The sequence below is a fragment of the Epinephelus moara genome, chromosome 8 (assembly GCF_006386435.1).
Source record: "Epinephelus moara isolate mb chromosome 8, YSFRI_EMoa_1.0, whole genome shotgun sequence".
Taxonomy (NCBI): Eukaryota; Metazoa; Chordata; class Actinopteri; order Perciformes; family Serranidae; genus Epinephelus; species Epinephelus moara.
The window spans coordinates 39231369-39249581 of NC_065513.1; the positions used below are offsets into that span (position 1 = coordinate 39231369).

At 37.2% G+C, this 18213-nt stretch overlaps 1 protein-coding gene across 1 annotated transcript in view; it reads left to right on the forward strand.

Moving 5' to 3' along the window:
* The first annotated feature begins 1222 nt into the window (after positions 1-1222).
* The window catches only part of mapk1 (mitogen-activated protein kinase 1), a 42112-nt gene continuing 25121 nt past the window's right edge, over positions 1223-18213 (forward strand). The window contains exon 1 of the mRNA XM_050050722.1: positions 1223-1631. Within this exon, the coding sequence (XP_049906679.1) occupies positions 1486-1631 (146 nt within the window). The 5' untranslated portion in view covers positions 1223-1485. The remainder of the gene's footprint in view (positions 1632-18213) is intronic.

The window sequence follows — 18213 nt, forward strand, 5'->3', positions numbered from 1 at the left end:
CACTTTTTCACACAGGGCCATGTAGCTTTGGATTTTTTTCTTCCTCATTAATAAAACCCTTCATTTAAAAACTGCATTTTGTGTTTACTTGTGTTATCTTTGACTAATGTTTAAATTTGTTTGATGATCTGAAACATTTAAGTGTGGAAAACATGCAAAAAAGTAAGAAATCAGGAAGGGGGCAAACACTTTTTCACACCACTGTATATATAATGTCCTTCCAAAATAAAGTGGTGTTAAAGGAAGCCCTTAAATCTTTCCCTTATTAGTAAGGAGATATTTGTCTGGCAGAAGTTACCAACAAAACTAGACCAAAGTGGTACAGCAGCAGCAGGAGTACTAATAACACCTTTTAGAAATAATAAACTTATGGTACAGTTACATTATATTATATTATGTTCTATTATATTATATCATATCATGTTCTATTATATATTCTATTCTATTCTATTCTATTCTATTATGTTCTATTATATTATATTATATTATATTATATTATGTTCTATTGTATCATATCATTTTATATCATATTATATTATATAATATCATGTTCTATTATATATTATATTATATCATATCATATTATATTATTTTACTATCAATCATCAGTCAGTCAATCAATTTTACATCCGTCAATAGATAAATAAATAAATAAATAACGAAATAGAAGAATATGCCAGCTAAAAAGACAGACACAATAATCATTAAAAAATAATTAATTAATTAATTAAAAAATAAAATACAATGATAAATAAACAATTTTATTTTTAATTAATAACAATAATGATTAATAGTAATTGATTAAATAAAAACGAATAAATTAAAAAAAAATAGAATAGAATAAAAAGCCAGGCTAAAAAGGTAGGTCTTGAATTTGCTTTTAAAACATCAACACTCTCTCAAATCTGATAAATGGGTAGGACTAAGACCATTAAGAGCTTTATAAACCAGTAAAAGGATCTTAAAACCAATGCAGAGACTAGCACACGTGCAGCTGAGTTTTTCAATAACTGTAATTGAGCAGTGTTTTTCCTAGGAAGACCAGAAAGTGGAGCAATACCGTGATCAGTATTATACTATAAGTCAGGCTGAGTTTTGTGCCACTGGGTGGAAGCAGTGCCTGAAGGCAACACTTGTCATCCACCAAAAAAGAGGGGAAAGTACAAAAAAAAAAAAAAAAAAAAAAGAAAACACCGGATCACATGACCGCCTCCGTTATTTCCTGCAGCATCAAGCTCTCCGCTCGCTACTCGCTCCTGCCTGCGACAGCACAGCAGCGGTGTGGTCGCTCCCGACACATTAACGGAAAGAAGAAAAACACTCCACACCAACTGAAGGCCTCTGCTACACCGACAACTGCTGCAGTCACAGCGACGACAGAGACAATAAGCACTCACACAGTTGTTTTCTAATCTTAGTCGCTGTTTTTTTATTTTTTATTTGACAGCCTTGTAACAGAAGAAGAAAAAAAAGCCAGTGCTCATAATGGCGACAGCTGCGGTGTCTGCCCCTGCTGGCTGCGGCCCCAGCCCCGGGTCGGGAACGGAGCTGGTCCGCGGGCAGGCCTTCGACGTCGGGCCTCGGTACAGCAACCTCTCCTACATCGGGGAGGGAGCCTACGGGATGGTGTGGTGAGTGTACCCGAAGACTCTCTTTAACTTATAGTGTATATACAGTTTACACCTTTTTTTTGTTTTACCCCGACTACACGTTAGCTAACGTAACTTACCGTTGTATCTTTTCCGTTATAAACAACCAACTTAACTAGCTAAATGTCATGTTTTAAGCTAGCAAGCAACAGTGTTACACCGATGTTAGTTCAACAAAGACAGACAAGATTAAATCGCGGCTGAATTGGCTTGACTTTGGGTGGGTTTTAATAACGACAAATCACTTAAGTTAACCAGGAGGTCTATTTTATTTAGATATACAGCTAACAATGATTAGTGACTCACAATTATCACTGAATGTCATTTCCATCGCCTTTAACTGAGGTTGTATTGCATCCTTTATACACTTAAACGTAGCATGCATCTTATAAAAATGAACAAACCTGATGTTTTGTCAATAGTATTTCTTTAACAGGCACCCAACAGGGTGTGTGCAATCCTTCACTAGGGATTCACAGTGATTTTAGGACACTGGATGGTTGTTTCTGTCTCCCAAAGTAGCCCTTTAGTGTTGCATACATGTTTTCAATTGTAACCAATATAGATTATAGAAATGTCATACTATTGCATCTTATTTTTATCTTTAATATATCTATTTCCATGTTTTGTCACCTTTAGTGGCTGTGCACTGCAAATTTAATTGACTTTGTGGTGGTTTCCGTCTCGCAAACTGTCACTTAAGTGTCAATTCCATTTCCATTGTATACACAGGATTTCAGTTATAATCAATATAGAACTTAACCTAATGTCATGCCATTGCATCTTATTTTATCTGTAACATCAATTTTCATGTGTCACCCATTGTAGCTGCGCACTGTTTAAATTTACAGTAATTTTAATTGACTTTGTGGTCGTTTCTAACTCCCATACTAATATAATATCCCTTTCAATACTACCACATGCTATTTTCCTCTACTATATTATCATACCATTCCCATGTGTTTTTCTACAGTAGCTGTACACTATGGTTACATAAATAGCGGTTTTCATTGACTTTGTGATGGTTTCTGTCTCCCAAACTATCGCTTTAGTGTTCATACACTACCATTGTTTATACAGGTTTTCAATTATAATCAATATAGAACTTAAACTAATGTCATGCCATTTAATCTTAGTTCATCTGTAACATATCAGTGTCCACGTGTCACCCATTGTAGCTGTGCACTGTTTAAATTTACAGTCATTTTAATTGACTTTGTGGTCGATTTTAACTCCCATACTATTATAATACCCCTTTCAATACTTCACTATATAATCAGTACAGAATTTATATTAATCTGATACTACCACATGCAATTTTCCTCCACTATATTATCAGGAAATTCCCATGTGTTCTCCTACAGTGTACACTATGTTGACAGTAGTAGTGATTTTAATTGACTTTGTGGTGGTTCCTGTCTCCCAAACTATAGCGTTAGTGTTAATGCTCTACCATTGCATACACAGTTTTTAGTTATAATCAGTATAGAATTTATACTAATCTCATGCTTTTGCATTTTATTCTATCTTTAGCATATCAGTTTTCATGTGTCACCCATTGTAGGTGTGCACTGTTTAAATTTACAGTCATTTTAATTGACTTTGTGGTCGATTTTAAATCCCATACTAATATAATACCCCTTTCAATACTTCACTATATAATAAATACAGAATTTATATTAATCTGACATTAACACATGCTATTTTCCTCTACTATATTATCATAAAATTCCCATGTATTCTTCTACAGTAGTTGTACTCTATGGATACATAAATAGCGATTTTAAATTACTTTTTGGTCATTTCTAACTCCCAAACTATTGCTTTAGTGTTAATACTCTACCATTGTTTATACAGGTTTTCAGTTATAATCAATATAGAACTTAAACTAATCTAATGCTACTGCATCTTATTTTTCTCTTTAATATATTAATTTTCATATGTCACCAATTGTAGCTGACTATGCACAATGCACAATTTCCAGTAATTTTAATTGACTTTGTGGTCATTTCTAACTCCCGTACTAGTATAATACCCCTTTCAATACTTCACTATATAATCAGTACAGAATTTATATTAATCTGATTCTACAACATGCTATTTTCCTCTACTATATTATCACAAAATTCCCATGTGTTCTTCTACAGTAGCTGTACACTATGGTTACATAAATAGCGATTTTAATTGACTTTGTGGTGGTTTCTATCTCCCAAACTATCGCCTTAGTGTTTATATTCTACCATTGCATGTACAGGTTTTCAGTTGTAATCAATATAGAACTTAAACTAATGTCATGCTATTTAATCTTATTTCATCTGTAACATATCAGTGTCCACGTGTCACCCATTGTAGCTGTGCACTGTTTAAATTTACAGTAATTTTAATTGACTTTGTGGTCGATTTTAACTCCCATACTAATAATACCCCTTTCAGTACTTCACTATATAATCAGTACAGAATTTATATTAATCTGATTCTACAACATGCAATTTTCCTCCACTTTATTATCGTGAAATTCCCATGTGTTCTTCTACAGTAGCTGTACACTATGTTTACATTAGTAGTGATTTTAATTGACTTTGTGGTGGTTTCTATCTCCCAAACTAGCGTAATTGCTGTTTTAACAGTTCACTATTGAGATATGTTATATCAATACAGAATCCATACTAATCTCCTGCTACTACATGTTATTTTTCCTGCACTATATAGTCATAAAAATGTCCATGTGTTCTCACACATGGTAGCTGTACACTATGTTAAATTGTTATTAGTTATGGCTGATGCTGAAGGCTTGTTACATGCTGTATGTGAAGGAATTTATAGTGAGACCCATTCTGGGAGCAGTATTTTTTACCTGAATGATATGCTATCAGGGGTGAGGTGGAAGATAAATACATCAAAACTCAATTTATGCACAGTTTTATTTGTGGTTTTTATAGATTTCACCCCATTGCACTGCATGATTGTTATTGTAATTGTGTAAATCTGTAGGATTCACTCCGATAATTAACCCCAAAGATGACTAATTTAATTTTAACTGTGAAATCGTGCTCTCCTCTTTCAAAAACACAAAATCTTGTTGTTTCTTTAGCCCGTGGCACTGTAGTTGACCTTATGTGCACACTGTAGTGTATTACATAATATATTGTCCTTGTGTCAAACAACAGCAGTGTAGTTCTTTTTTTCCTCTGTGGTGAGAGGAACTGGGTTTTCTGAGAACACTGATTTGACACATGGCCTGCCTACAGTGCAGAGGCACAGCAGGTTGTTTAGCATCTCTCTGTCTGCAAAATGGAAAAATCCACCAAAAGCACACAGCCTCGGTTGATACTCGTACGATCCCCTATCAACAAATCACCAGTACATACCCACTGCAGGCATACCAGCTAAAATACAGTTACCATCAAAGCCTCAATGCTGGAGGGATGTTCAGTTGTAAAGCGTTTGTATGTGAGCTTGCTCTAGCATTAAAAGAGACAATAGCACTTCAGAATAAGTGTTGAAATCTGATGGTTGGTGTGAAGCTGGGCGGCTTAACTGCAAGTCAAATCAAAACAATTTCAGAAATTCACTTAAAAAATTATGAGTATTTGCTGCTTTGTTTCTGCTCTATATCGCTGGTAACTTCAAAGCTGACTATTAGTCTGACAAATTAAATCATTTCAGGACATCACTTTGCTCTCTGGTTATGTGTAATGGGCATTTGGCATGGATAAAATATTAATCGATATGGATAGTGGCAGCTGACTGTCTTAATGTGTGCTGAACTATATTTTAATTACGCTAACAAATAATACTAAATATTAATGCCTTTTTATTGACTATATCTTTCACATAAGGAGCTGAGGAGTTTTTTTTTTAAGTTGGGACATTTACACTGGTTCAAATAACTGAATTTAAAAAGTATAGTTGAACTGTTAGACTGGACTGATGGATTCAGTTGGCTTTTGATCAGAAAATGTTCATTTTTCTCCTAAAATTTCGAAATATTTCAGTCTTAATAAGGGAAGTTTGGTCACAATTACTTGCTCCAAACTCCAAACTGGCCTTTCTGAAAGCTGTATTTTTTTCATGGGACAACTTAAAAGTGAACACAGCTGTTAAATTTTGCACTACACATGCTAACATGAGCGAAATTAGGTCAAGAATATTTTCACAGTCTGCAATGCCCTACCTCAAACTCAGCTCACACAAAGACAACAAAGAGCTGTTTTTGTTTTAAGTAAAACTGGGCACGTCATCCTCTTAACCAACAATTAATGACATGTAACAAGTGGCAACTTGTTGCTGTCAGTCAGACTTTTGGGGCAGCAGTGTGACGTCTTATTCCTTGAACTTTATTTTAACGAAGTTTCAGTATCTGTAAGTGGCGCTCTTTTCGTTATCAGTTCGCCCATGCTCGTCACCAGTGCTTTCTTCTTCATGTTACTGCAAGTCATTCCAGTAATGTGTGTTGCACAAGAAGACTTTTAGCCCCTCACATAAACTTTTGACATTTCATTTGATAGTTTGCTTTAAGATCAGGCATCTTTTTGTTGCTGTTCTCACATCTGACTTTTGACCTAAATCATGAGAAGGTAATGCTGTCTATGGCGCAAAAGGCATGATCATTGATAATTTGATAAGCTGAAATTTACAAGTCTGTTTGTTTGGTTGAATTTTTTCAAGGAGACTAATACAGTATATCGCCCATCTACAAGAAACAACCAAAAGATACAATGATTTGAGTATGAGGATGACACGCATATTGAGATCTGTCGTATTCCATGACATCAGCTATCATAAATTAGAGCAACAGGCACAGATAGTTCCATCATGCTTGACTAAAGTTACAATAACTGTATTTGTTTTGACTTACAGTGATGCCAGTATCTCTAAGATGGCAAAATGACGAGTTACAAGAACTTTGTGTTCATCAAGTGTGACCGTTTTGTCTTGTTGTACAATCGCTTCTCACTTATAAATGGGTCCTGTGAGACTAAATATGCAACACCAAAAACTGTTTGTCTATATATTATCACAGGATATTTTGAGTCATTTTAGGTTTTCAAGGAGAAATACAGATTATTTTAGGTGATATTTGAGAGCACTTCCCTTTATGAACTCAAAGACTGTTTCATCTTGCAGCCCTTAAATTACTGTACCATATACCATCAGCAAAAGCTATAGAGACAGTTCAGTATTCTTCGCTCATGTTCATGTAAAAGCCCAGTTCTTTACTTTGGTGTTGTTTATGTATCTTTGGCGTTGGAGTGGGCGATGTGTCAGCCTCAGCCTCCTTGCACTTGCTGTCTTGCTGCGTTCTTCTTTGAGACCTGTAGTTTTGAGTCAGTTGGTCATGTTGCTTTGATGTGCAGCAGCCAGGGAAAGTGGTGCAGCATGTACTTCATAGACAGCCCTTGGTTTGCATCTGAAGTATTTTTGTATCAGGAAGTTGCTCTTTATCAGGCTCTTTGTGGTGGCAGTGCACCACTGAATACTGGTGTTACCACTTTGTAAATGGCTTCCCTTAGGCTGCGTTCAACAAGTGCCATGAGTCAAAATGAAGCTGAACTAATGCTCATATTCTATCATATACATTTTACCCATAAGCACGTTTCACACTCTGAGGTTTTTTAAGAAAATTGGAACATTTTTGATGAAAAATTAACATGTATAATTTACAAGAGCGAGTGATTTTCACCAAATTACAACTTGGTGAAACTTAACTCTTAAAGCTGGAATTATTTTTCTGCAGAGATGTGATGAAACATCTCTACAGATCTACAAAGAGGTCATGCTATAACTTCAGTTTTGTGACTGTAGGTTGCAGATGCTTTCAGAGGAGCATCCATGCAAGCCTCCAAAATATTATATTGTGCAACCATGTCAGTCAAACAAGCTAATCGGTCAATCCATCTTCCTGTTGGGAGACTGCTTTGAAACAAAGAAAATATGTTCATGTTCGTGCGAAGTACGAAAGAAACAGCCATGTAAACATCTCCAACTGAAGTGCACCCAAGATTTACTCCTAGACATGCTGAAAGCACTTTATAAAACCAACAGATTCATACTGAAGCCTTACACTAAGATGCTGTTCACATTTGCCATGACAACAGCTTTCTCTGCCGTCTCCATGTCCTGCTGTCTCCTGCTTTTGTTGTCAATGTGCAGTCCTTAAGCATTTTAGCACACAAAAGATCCTGCAGAGATAGCAAGTGTGACGTTGTGTCAAAGATGCAAACTTAGTGGCAGAGCATTTATAGCCGATCATGGGTTTTATTAAAGAAAGATGTGGCTCATATGGGAATGTATGCCTTGTATAGAGAGCTTGGATGGACCACCCTTCATCTGTGTCTCATGTCTGATCTATAGGATGATGATAATATATGTACGACTTTGATATGTTATGTTCTGAAACTGTTTTCCCCTCTTTCATGTGATACTCACTTTTTAGTAAGGTATCACAGCTGCAGCTTTCCTTTTGCAGCCTTCTACAGTAATTTGTTTTGTCACCAACAGTTGATCTGAAGTCCACTGTTCAACAAGCTTTTGGTTACCTATGCAATTTCTCATTAAGTGTTCCTTTTATCTGGGTTGCGGAGAAGCCGAAGCATCCAGACTCCAAGCAAAAGCAGTTATTGCCTAATGCAGTAGAAAGTGGAATTTGAGCATTTCACCAAGATGAAACTATTATTTTGTTCGAATTTTAAGCCATAGGTACCCTATTAAAATTTAATCAAAGTTGTAGTTGTTAGTACGTCCTACTGATGTTTTTTCCAGTGATTGTGTGAACCTTAATAGAACAAGATGGCATAGAGGATTAAAATCAGTCTGGGAGTTTTTACAAGTTGTACAAAGAAAGACATGGTAATCAGTATGTTATTGTGCAGGATTTTGAGTTTGTGCCAGGATACACTATTATGAAACGTGGTTGTGTTTGACTGTATGGTAAGAGGGCGGTCGACTGTGAGGCATGTCTGTGTCATTTTCAGAGTAGGCCTATTTTTGTTTTCAATAGCCTCTCCTTGACTGTAAGGCTTGTTGCATGTCAGGGCTTTCCAGTGGCTGAGGGCTGCGCAGATTGACAGTGCACTGAGCCTCTTAACACAAGCCTCAGTTCGTGCACATCGTTGGGCTTACACAAGATACTGTATCTCCCTCTGTTATGATATTCAGAAGCCTAGGCATACTCTGCCTTTTCAACACGCCCACATGAGCAGTTAGATCATGGGGGGATGCTGCTGAAGTGGCTCCTGTTAATAAAAAAGTTTTATATCTAAGTGGTGGTGGTTGGTCATGTTCATGGCACGACATCTCATTGCTTCATCCTTAGAGACATTTCTTGTTGTTTGTTCATTGTTGTCTTTGATAGATTTTATTAACTGCTTCACAGGGCTGCCTCCTGAAAGTTGAAGATTTGAACCATCAGTTTGAGAACTCTCAGTTGACTGAGATTTTTCAAGTCATAGGGTTTGTCAGTCTGTGCGCAGTGTACTCCAGAGCACACTTTGCTTTCACGCTGCTGTCCAGGGTAAAATCATTACACTATGTCAGATCGTCCTGTCTGCTACAGGTACAGGCAGCTGCGGACCCAGACCTGGAGACAGTCTGAGTGAGACGGAGGCAGCTATCTGAAGGAAGAGAGGCTTTGCCCTGTCAGGCTCCGAGATAACGTTATCTTCTGCCGTCTGCTTGGAAGTGGTAAAGCAATAGGATATAGTCTTACACATTTCTGATCTGCCGGTGGCACAGTTAGCATACATTATCTCGGAGGGCTGACTTGGTTTTTTACTATATTACGTGAAAGTTGATGTCACCCTGAACATCCCGCCGAACTCTGTTTAGAAGTCTAATTAACAGCTGAATTGGACTTGACTGACAAAATTCTGAGGGTACAGCCCTCTGTTGCATCTGTTTGTGAGAGAAAAGCTAGATCAATGCATCCCTACAATCAAGTCTGATATCTCACTCAGGGTATCTGTGGGGTACTGATCCAGTACTAGTGCTGTCTTTTCCCCCAAATTTAAAATCTGTATACCGCACCATGTGGAGTGAATGTCATCAGTGAAGGAAATACTGCATTTTATAATCAAATGGACAAAGAAACTTTGCAGATATGACCCAGCGCATCAGATGGGTGCATCCTAAGTTGAGTGACTGTAAAAGCATTTAATTGTTTCCTGATGACAGGGTCCTATTATCCATGGATTTGACTCCATATTTGGTGCTTATTTTAACACATTTGTTCGAGATGTAATGGCAATTGAAAGACATTGAATGACGGCAAAAGAATACTTGATGTGAGCAGTATTTGGTAGTCCACAACTCATTGTTGTAGTGAATCTGGCATGACTTACACACTTTATTAGAACTAGTGTTAAGCTTTATTTGATATAAAACCATTTTGCCTAAGAGGTAAAGTTGTAAAGACTGTTAGAAGCTGAATTAAACCCAGCTGAAGCTTGGAGCTTGCCTACTGGCAAATAGTAACTGCCTCTAATCTTTTTCTTTTTCTTTGCAACCAACAATTAGTTTGAATTTTCCTATCAGTTTATTATTTTCCGAGTAGTCTAAAAAGAATATTGTAAAATGCCTGTCACAGTTTCCCAGAGCTCCATGTCTTCAGAAAACTCATTTTGCCCGACCAATAGCCCAAAACTCAAATGTTAAATTTAAAATGATAAAACAGAGTAAACTAGAAAACCTTTTACTTTTGAGAAGTGGCAAACAATGAAAGTTTGGAATTAATCGACCAGGTTTTTTTTTTTTTTTCAGCCCTCATTTTTGTTTTTACTCAACTGAAAAAAAGCATTATTGAAATCCCGTTGTTAAATAAGTCTGTGCTATAATATATGCAATAAATCCGGATGTGTAGTCTTGTAGTAAGCATGTGGAGAGTTCAGACAAAGCTTTTTATTTGGATTTAATTCGATAGCTTTTAGATCTAACTAGTTGTGGATAAATAGAGTGTATCTCTTTGCTCCAAAGTTCATTTATCAAAGAGATATTGGCCACCACTGATGCACATTTTATATATAGTCAACACATCTCTCATAAACATTTAGATTGAAATTAAATGTCTTTTCCTCCTCCTGGTGACATCCTCGAATTTTGATCTCAACTCCTTGACCCGCCTCATTCTTAGCCGTTGCTGATGCTCTGCTTCATTCTGCCATGAGCCGCTGTCCTCTTGAAATGCCACCGTGGCGCCCGTCTCCATGGCAACCCCTCTGCCTCTGACATCAGTACCACCACTCCACAGCCAATGGGAGAGGGAGGGAGAGAATGAGAGCCTTGACACTCACTGAAATCCTGTTGTGCAATTCTGAAGGAGATGTAATTTGTGTAATTTGTGTGATTACGACTGCCAAGACGAGCACGATGACTTCTGGTTCAACAAACGTAAAACATTCGTGCACACTTCGGCTTGTTGCACTGAAGGTGGTATTGATTTTCATCATCAGTGCACGACAGATGCATTTTATTACTGCACTGCTGTTGCATCCACATATTTCTCAAGAAATCACTAATTCAAATATGCACAAAGATATGACTATTGTGTCCTGTGAGGGTGAGACAACATTGCTAGTTCTATGCAAACTGAAATTTGCAGAAGTGGTCAGACAGCATTGATGGTATCTCTTGGCCTCATTTGTATATCAGAGTATGCTGTCAGCAGTTGAAGTTGCATTGAAATCAGCACACATGACACATAAGTAGAGGTTTTGACTCATCTTTTAAGTGCAGTCATGCTACTGTAGACACAGAGCAAGAATGTTAAATTTACATCACTGACAACCTCAGGTGCACCTTGACTCCTGTGCAACATTGAAGCACAGACAAGACTAGCCATATATTTGCATGTAAAACAAAGAGTTTTGCATTTGGTACCACCCATTTAGCTAATACTGCAAATTACTAGCCTAAGTTACAAATCACCAGTGTGGTTTAATAAACAGGTTGAGAGTCAGCAAAGAGATGTGGTCGATTTTCCTGCAGTGTTGTTGAAAACGTGCACAGAAATAAACAGTTGTGGCAGTTTTCTCTGGATCTTTTATGGTATTAAAGGTCTAGTGTGTAGGATTTAGGGGCATCAATTGGCAGAAATTGAATATATTATTTTGTATCATCACCTGAACATAACATTTTGTTTTTTGTTTTTGATAGATCTTTAGATTTCATTATTATCTGACGATATTTTTCAATGATGGTTTGGTCTATTAAATGCCAAAATAAAGAGAAAAATGCCCATGGTGAGATTTTGATGTTTTGTTTTGTCTGCCCCAAGAATCCCACGAACTCCAAATTCCAACTCCCATTTTATGAACAGCTCATATAGGGCTGCAACAAATTATTAATTAAACTTAAAATTATTTTCTCTTTTAATCGACTGGTCTATAAGATGTTATGAGACAGTGATGAACACCTTACAATTTACGAAAACCCTAGTGACATCTTCACATGTTGACTTTTGTCCAGTCAGCAGTGTAAAACTAAAATATATGAAGTTTACTGTTAAATAAGATGAAGAAAAGCAAAAGCAAATCCTCACAGTTAAAAAGCTGGAGTCTGCCATTGTGTGTCTTAAATTGATTAACAAAATAGCTGATTTATTTTCTGTTGATTGAATAATTGTTTAAAGGCGCTGCATGTAAGAATGTGGCCAAAACGGTTACTGCACTCAAATTCAAAATTCTGCCGCGAGTCGTGTCCGCCCCCCCTCCCCTACAGATTCGAGGTTGCTGGACAGCGGCAGGCTGGAGACTGATTTGTTTTCCCCCGGGCAGCTGCCGTGGCAGGGCCGCGTCGCCGCGTCCTTGATCTTCGGTTTTCCAGCGGACCGTTNATCAGTATGTTATATGAACATTATTCCTTAGTCTCTGTGACATATTAGGAGGATTTTACGACTATTTGCTTTAGATTTCTTACATATAGCTCCTTTTAATGGTTTGTTTTATATTATATAAAAAAAACACATGACTTTTATTTGATCAAATGCAGGTGAAGGTGATGAGATGACAGTTTGACTCTAATCCAGGGACAGATTTCTTGCTTTGTTCAGATTAAATCCTGATTTATGGATACTGCTGAAAAAAATGCTGTCCTATTGGCTCTTGTGTTAATTGGTTTTCCTCATTCAGGGTTAGAAGAGGGTGCTTCATTTAATTGGCATAATTTTGATTTATGCAAAATAACACCATCTGAGTCTGGTTGAATGTAGAGACTGGACTGCTGGTTGAATCTACGACCTTGCAGATAACATGCTCAAACAGAGATACCAAGGTCCACGTGTTTGGTCGGCACCTGAGAGCTGGAAGTTATACAGCAGTTATATATTGTATGAGGGAGTGACGGTGTGCTGATAAAGAGAGAGGAGAAATTTGAAAAAAGAAAAGTGCGTTTTGTAGGAGGGCTGCTCTACTTCAGTTTAGATCGCACAGTATTTACAGTGTTGTTATGTAATTCAGCTGAGTGTGTGGAAGTTCACTTTAGGTTTTGAGGTAAATGATCTACATACATTTGTACTAGTTATTTTGATAATGTACTCAAATATATGAACACGTGTGAACAAATGCATTTATTTGGTAATGGTAGTCATCTGTATCTAGCCTGATTGTGTTTTAATTGAGTCTCTGTTAAACCTGGTGTGTGATATAGTTGTTGTTTTTAAGAAATAACAGTATTAAAATGACTCCATCTTCTGTCATACCGCAAATGAGAGTCAACAATTTTAATTTCACTAAGGTTGTTAACAAATGTTTTGTAGTTACTTTGACTACTTGGCTGCAAGTGGTTGAAATACAGCTTACATCGGACAACTGCAGCAGCACTGAAATTTTGTATTCTTTGTTCAGGTAGTTGTATTACTAACATAAATATTACGGCTTTTCTCCAGGAAATTGTTTAGTCAAGGCGGTAGGCAGCCTGAATCCTGATGCATCTTGTGTCATGATCAAGTTTTTGTTCGTATATTATACGAAGGTGTTACATACTGATTCTGAATATTTGAAATGATTTCAGTACTCAGTTTTCACAGTATCGATACACCAGTGCCAGCTGTGCTTTCTCACTCTCTCTTATTGTTAATGATTTCTCTGCTACAAACCAAGAAAGAAAAATCGTTATTGTCATGTTATGGCCCGGTCATATTTATATTTTATTAAAAAAAAATAGATATTTTATATGCCCTCAATGTCAGTTTTCTCAGTGGCATCGAAAATAGTATTTTATTGAAGTTAGAAATTCCATTATCTTATCCACTATTATATTGTATATCCAGGGTTCCTGCAGATCTTTAAAGCTGCTGAATTCATTAATCTAAAAATAAGGCCTTAATTTGTATTAAAATGTCTTTTATCAATCATTCAAAACACTTAAGAATGCAAAGGCACGGGAAGAAGGATTTTTTGGATTAAGGTTTTTATTTTATTTTTTTCTGATGTTGCTTCATAACATCTGATTTTTTTTTAAATTTAGGATCTATGGTCTGCTAGCTAGCTGTCAGTGTACCTTGGATGACAATGACCAAAATGATTTAACCAAGATTTTGCAGCATGGCTGAGAGCTGTACAAGGCAAATGTAAATGCGGCTTTTATGCTCTAAGTTTTTCAATTTCAGCACAGTGGAGGCAGTGGAGTCCCACATGCAAATGAAAAAATAAAATTGCCAAAAAAAACTTGCAGACTAACTCAAGTTCTACCCTCGCTCCACCATGAGGCAAAAAAGTCATGTTTTAGGTTACAGTTGGGCACAATTGTCCCTAACCAGAAGTAACTGATGTCTGTTCTTGTGGGTTTTTTTCCCTCCTCAATTTTGGTTATTTTAAAATTGGTCTTAAATTTAATTCTGAGGGCACTGAAAAGTCTCAAAGTCTGAAATCTACCTTGCGTTAAGATGTAGGAACCCTGTTATTGTAGGCAAAATTTGTTAACATTAAATGCATGGTGCCGCCTTGAGGTCTAACAAATTGGATGTATGTCCTTCCTCATAATATTTTTTTTAAAGTTTTCTTTGCCCTAATTAGTGCTTTGCAGCATATCTTGGCACGCTATCGCCATCTCTAAATCAGTGGAACAGTGTGAAACTATTGGCAGTAAAATGCATGAAAACAAAACATGTCTCTAAACTCTTCAGGTAAATATATGGCATTTGCTGTGGGAAATAGCGCCTCAGCTCTTTGTCTCGTATGGTTAATGTTTAATTCCATGAAAGTGTATTGTTGTTTTTATGGTGTTAGCAGAGGTGGTGTTTGTTTTTAGGTGAGGTGGCCCACCTCAGCTATAAATATAAGATACCCTGATGTAAAGCCTGTGACAAAGAGCAACATACCACAATGAGGATCTTTGTAGATTGACATCAGGGCTTAAGAGGTACTGTGTGCAGAGTGCAAGGAGGGAAAAATAGCTTCCTCAAAGTCACTTCCTCAAAGTTTTCTTTTTGCATGTAATATGTACAGGTGATCACTTACAACAATGAAGTTTCCTGTACTTAAACAAAACTTGACAGTGTTTAGTGTAGTAGAAAAGTAATGCTCAGCGTATTCCAAGATTCGTTGTTGTTTTTGGGGGGTGATTTTTGCCTTTATCGATAGGACAGCTAAGATAGACATGAAAGGTCAGAGAAGGAGAGGGGGTGATGTGCAACAAAGGGCCACAGGTTGGAATCGAACAGAAGGCAGGAAAACATAGCAGGTTTCCAGTCCTTTACAGATGTAGTTCATCTCACTTTAACATACAGCCATGTAAGTTTGGCCCAAAAGCTCTGGGAAACACAAACACGTCACAGTCACCTTCTTAAACAGTTTTTGTAGTTAGCACACACAGAAACAGGAAGTGCATTTTGATGAGCAAAAAAAAAAGATGCAGCTAAATCTGTAATAGTTCTATAAAAGTTAATGGATCAATCCTTGAGTGACAAAATATATAAATCGGAATGGATTTTTGTGTGTGTTATCAAACTGATTTTATTTGTCTAAAGATCCCAATGACAGACATCTTTTTTTTCTACACTCAGATAAGAAAGCCATAATGTGTGAACTCTCGTAGGCGATAGTGAAGCCTGAGGCTTTACTACTGAAACCTCTCAGAGACAGCAAATGATGCACATCAGCTCTAAGAAAAAGATTGAACTTAATTGATCTCTGTGCAGAAACAAAACGTAGCATGGATTCCAGTGCATTTAAAAAAAAATGATAAGTCTAAGGAAAAAGCAAATAAGTATATTATTAGTTGGGAAATATGGGACAGAAAGATGGGAATGTAAGAGGAAAAGTTACCTAATCTAGATTTTTAGGGCTGCAACTACTTTCAATCTGCTGCTGATTTTTTTTCCATTAATAATTCATTCATTTGATATGTAAAATATGTATTAAAAAGCCCCATCATAGCTTAACAAAGGCTAAAGTGATGTTTTTTAAATGTCAAATCCTCACATCAGAGAAGCTGACTCCAGACAAAATTGAAAATGGTTTCCGAGATACTGTCTGACAATCAAGTTATCAGCTTATAATTTTAGCGTTAAAGGAATTGTAAAAACGCGAACAGAAAGTGATGGGACATAATTCTTTCAAATAATATTCAGTGATTTTTTTTTTTTTTTTTTTAATAACATCATCTGTGATTTTTGTATTTGTGTTTTTTCAGTATTAGTATATTATGACAACAAAAGTGGAAGTAAAGATCTGAAAGGATGATAGGCTAATGAACACTTGTCATCATTGTAATGAAGGATGGCAGTTGAGAACCAGATCCTATTTGTCCGATCCATCGTATGCATTCAAGCTTATGCATGAAACTTTTGCGTCTATGCCGTCGGAAACTTGCAAAAAAAAAAGAGGAGTCATGGTCAAAGTTATGTAACGTTCACATTTGAATGGCTACCACTGCTCAGCGGTCCCTTTTTTTGTTACTTTCTCTGCAGTAACAAAAAATGTAATTTTTGAACAAGCTGCAGGTGTGACGTAGAAGACTAAAATGCAGTTCTGCTCCTCTGCTCTTTCCTTATCACACATAGAGCTAATCTTGTGTCACCGTCTCTCTGCTTGTGTGTGCCTGCTTGTCTAGCAGAAATACTGCACTGTTACTTAAATAATATAAAAAAAGAAAATAGACTAGACACCAAATCTATTGCAGGAGATCGGTGCCGCAGTCATGGCTTCGGTTTGGGAAGCCGACAGAGCTGCAGCGAAGCTTTGTGGTTGGCTTCCTGGCTTCAGAGTGCTTCCGCCTCGTGTCTGAAGTTGAACCCGGCAGCACTGCTGAGCTCTGTTGCTGGCCTTGGAGCTCCGTGGCTTTTTTTCCAGGCTTCTTGGTGCTTCACGGCACTTCCACCTCTTTTCTTAACCCAGCTCTCACCCAGATGCGCTCTGAGGTACCAACATTTGGCACTGATGGATTTAATGTGAATCGGTACTTGGCAGTACTCATTTAATTTGGTTGGCACCCTGGACATGGTGGAGAGGAGGAAATGTTCCAAAGCATGGCCTCATTTTACAAACAAAGATGATTTTTTTGCACATAAAATCAATCAGGTATTCATAAGGAAATCAATCAAGAATCTGACCGATAAGCAGCATCAGTAATGGCTTATTAATTTCCATCCCTAATAACAACACATCATTGACATCATGACTTGGTGTCAGATCTCTAGATTGGTAAACATGGAGATTACTGTAAACAGCATAATGCAAAGACCCTCTATTCCTACAGTACCAACGGTTTAGCACTGTCAGCCTGTGAGCGTTTGAAGCTCGTCCCTACAACCTGCCGCTTCATGTCGTGCTGCCTTTTAAAGCCGTCTGTGTAGTTTCTGCACGGACGTTCGAATCTGCACTTTCTCGGTACGCGTCACCCTTAAGCATTGTGAGCTTTTCCCCTTCTTCCTTCAACCCAACCCCTTGAACATCGTCATGGTAACAGCCCTATTGCATAACACAGCGGCTGCAGTGTAAAGCCTTGTATTCCCATCTCCTTGGAAACAGAGCCCCCCTCCTCTCTCTTCACCCCCTCCCTTCTTCTCTCTGCGCTCCTTCCTGGGCACTGAGCATGCTCAGAAAACAAGCAGAGGAAACAGGAAAAGCAACTCAGAGCAGATTCTCATACAAGAGCCTATTGTCACCAGAGCATCTTTATTAAGATAAGCGAAGGCATTGTGTCTACATTTAATGACAGACCATATATTAACAAAAATGTGAGTAAAAGTTAATTTAATGAAAGTTAACTGGGGGATCAGAAATACTTTAGGCCCGTATTTGTTAAAGTTTTGCTTTTAATTTATCAGGCAATTTCAGCATTTTGAAAAAAAATTCTAGCCTTCAACTTGGGCTGCAAGTAATACATTACCATTAATCTGTTCTTTTCAAATCGTCTGGGGGTCTCATTTATAGACATTGTGCATCAAACATTTTGGAGACAGGAAACTGAGAAACAGATGGTGAGGTAGACGCCTGATTGTAGAAAGTGTTGAATATTTTTTGGCACATGCAATTTTTGGCTTCGTCTGTACATACGTTTTTAGTATAGATCCTACGTGTTGTTTTATAAATGAGATCCCTGGTCAATAGAATGACAGCAAATAGTTAAA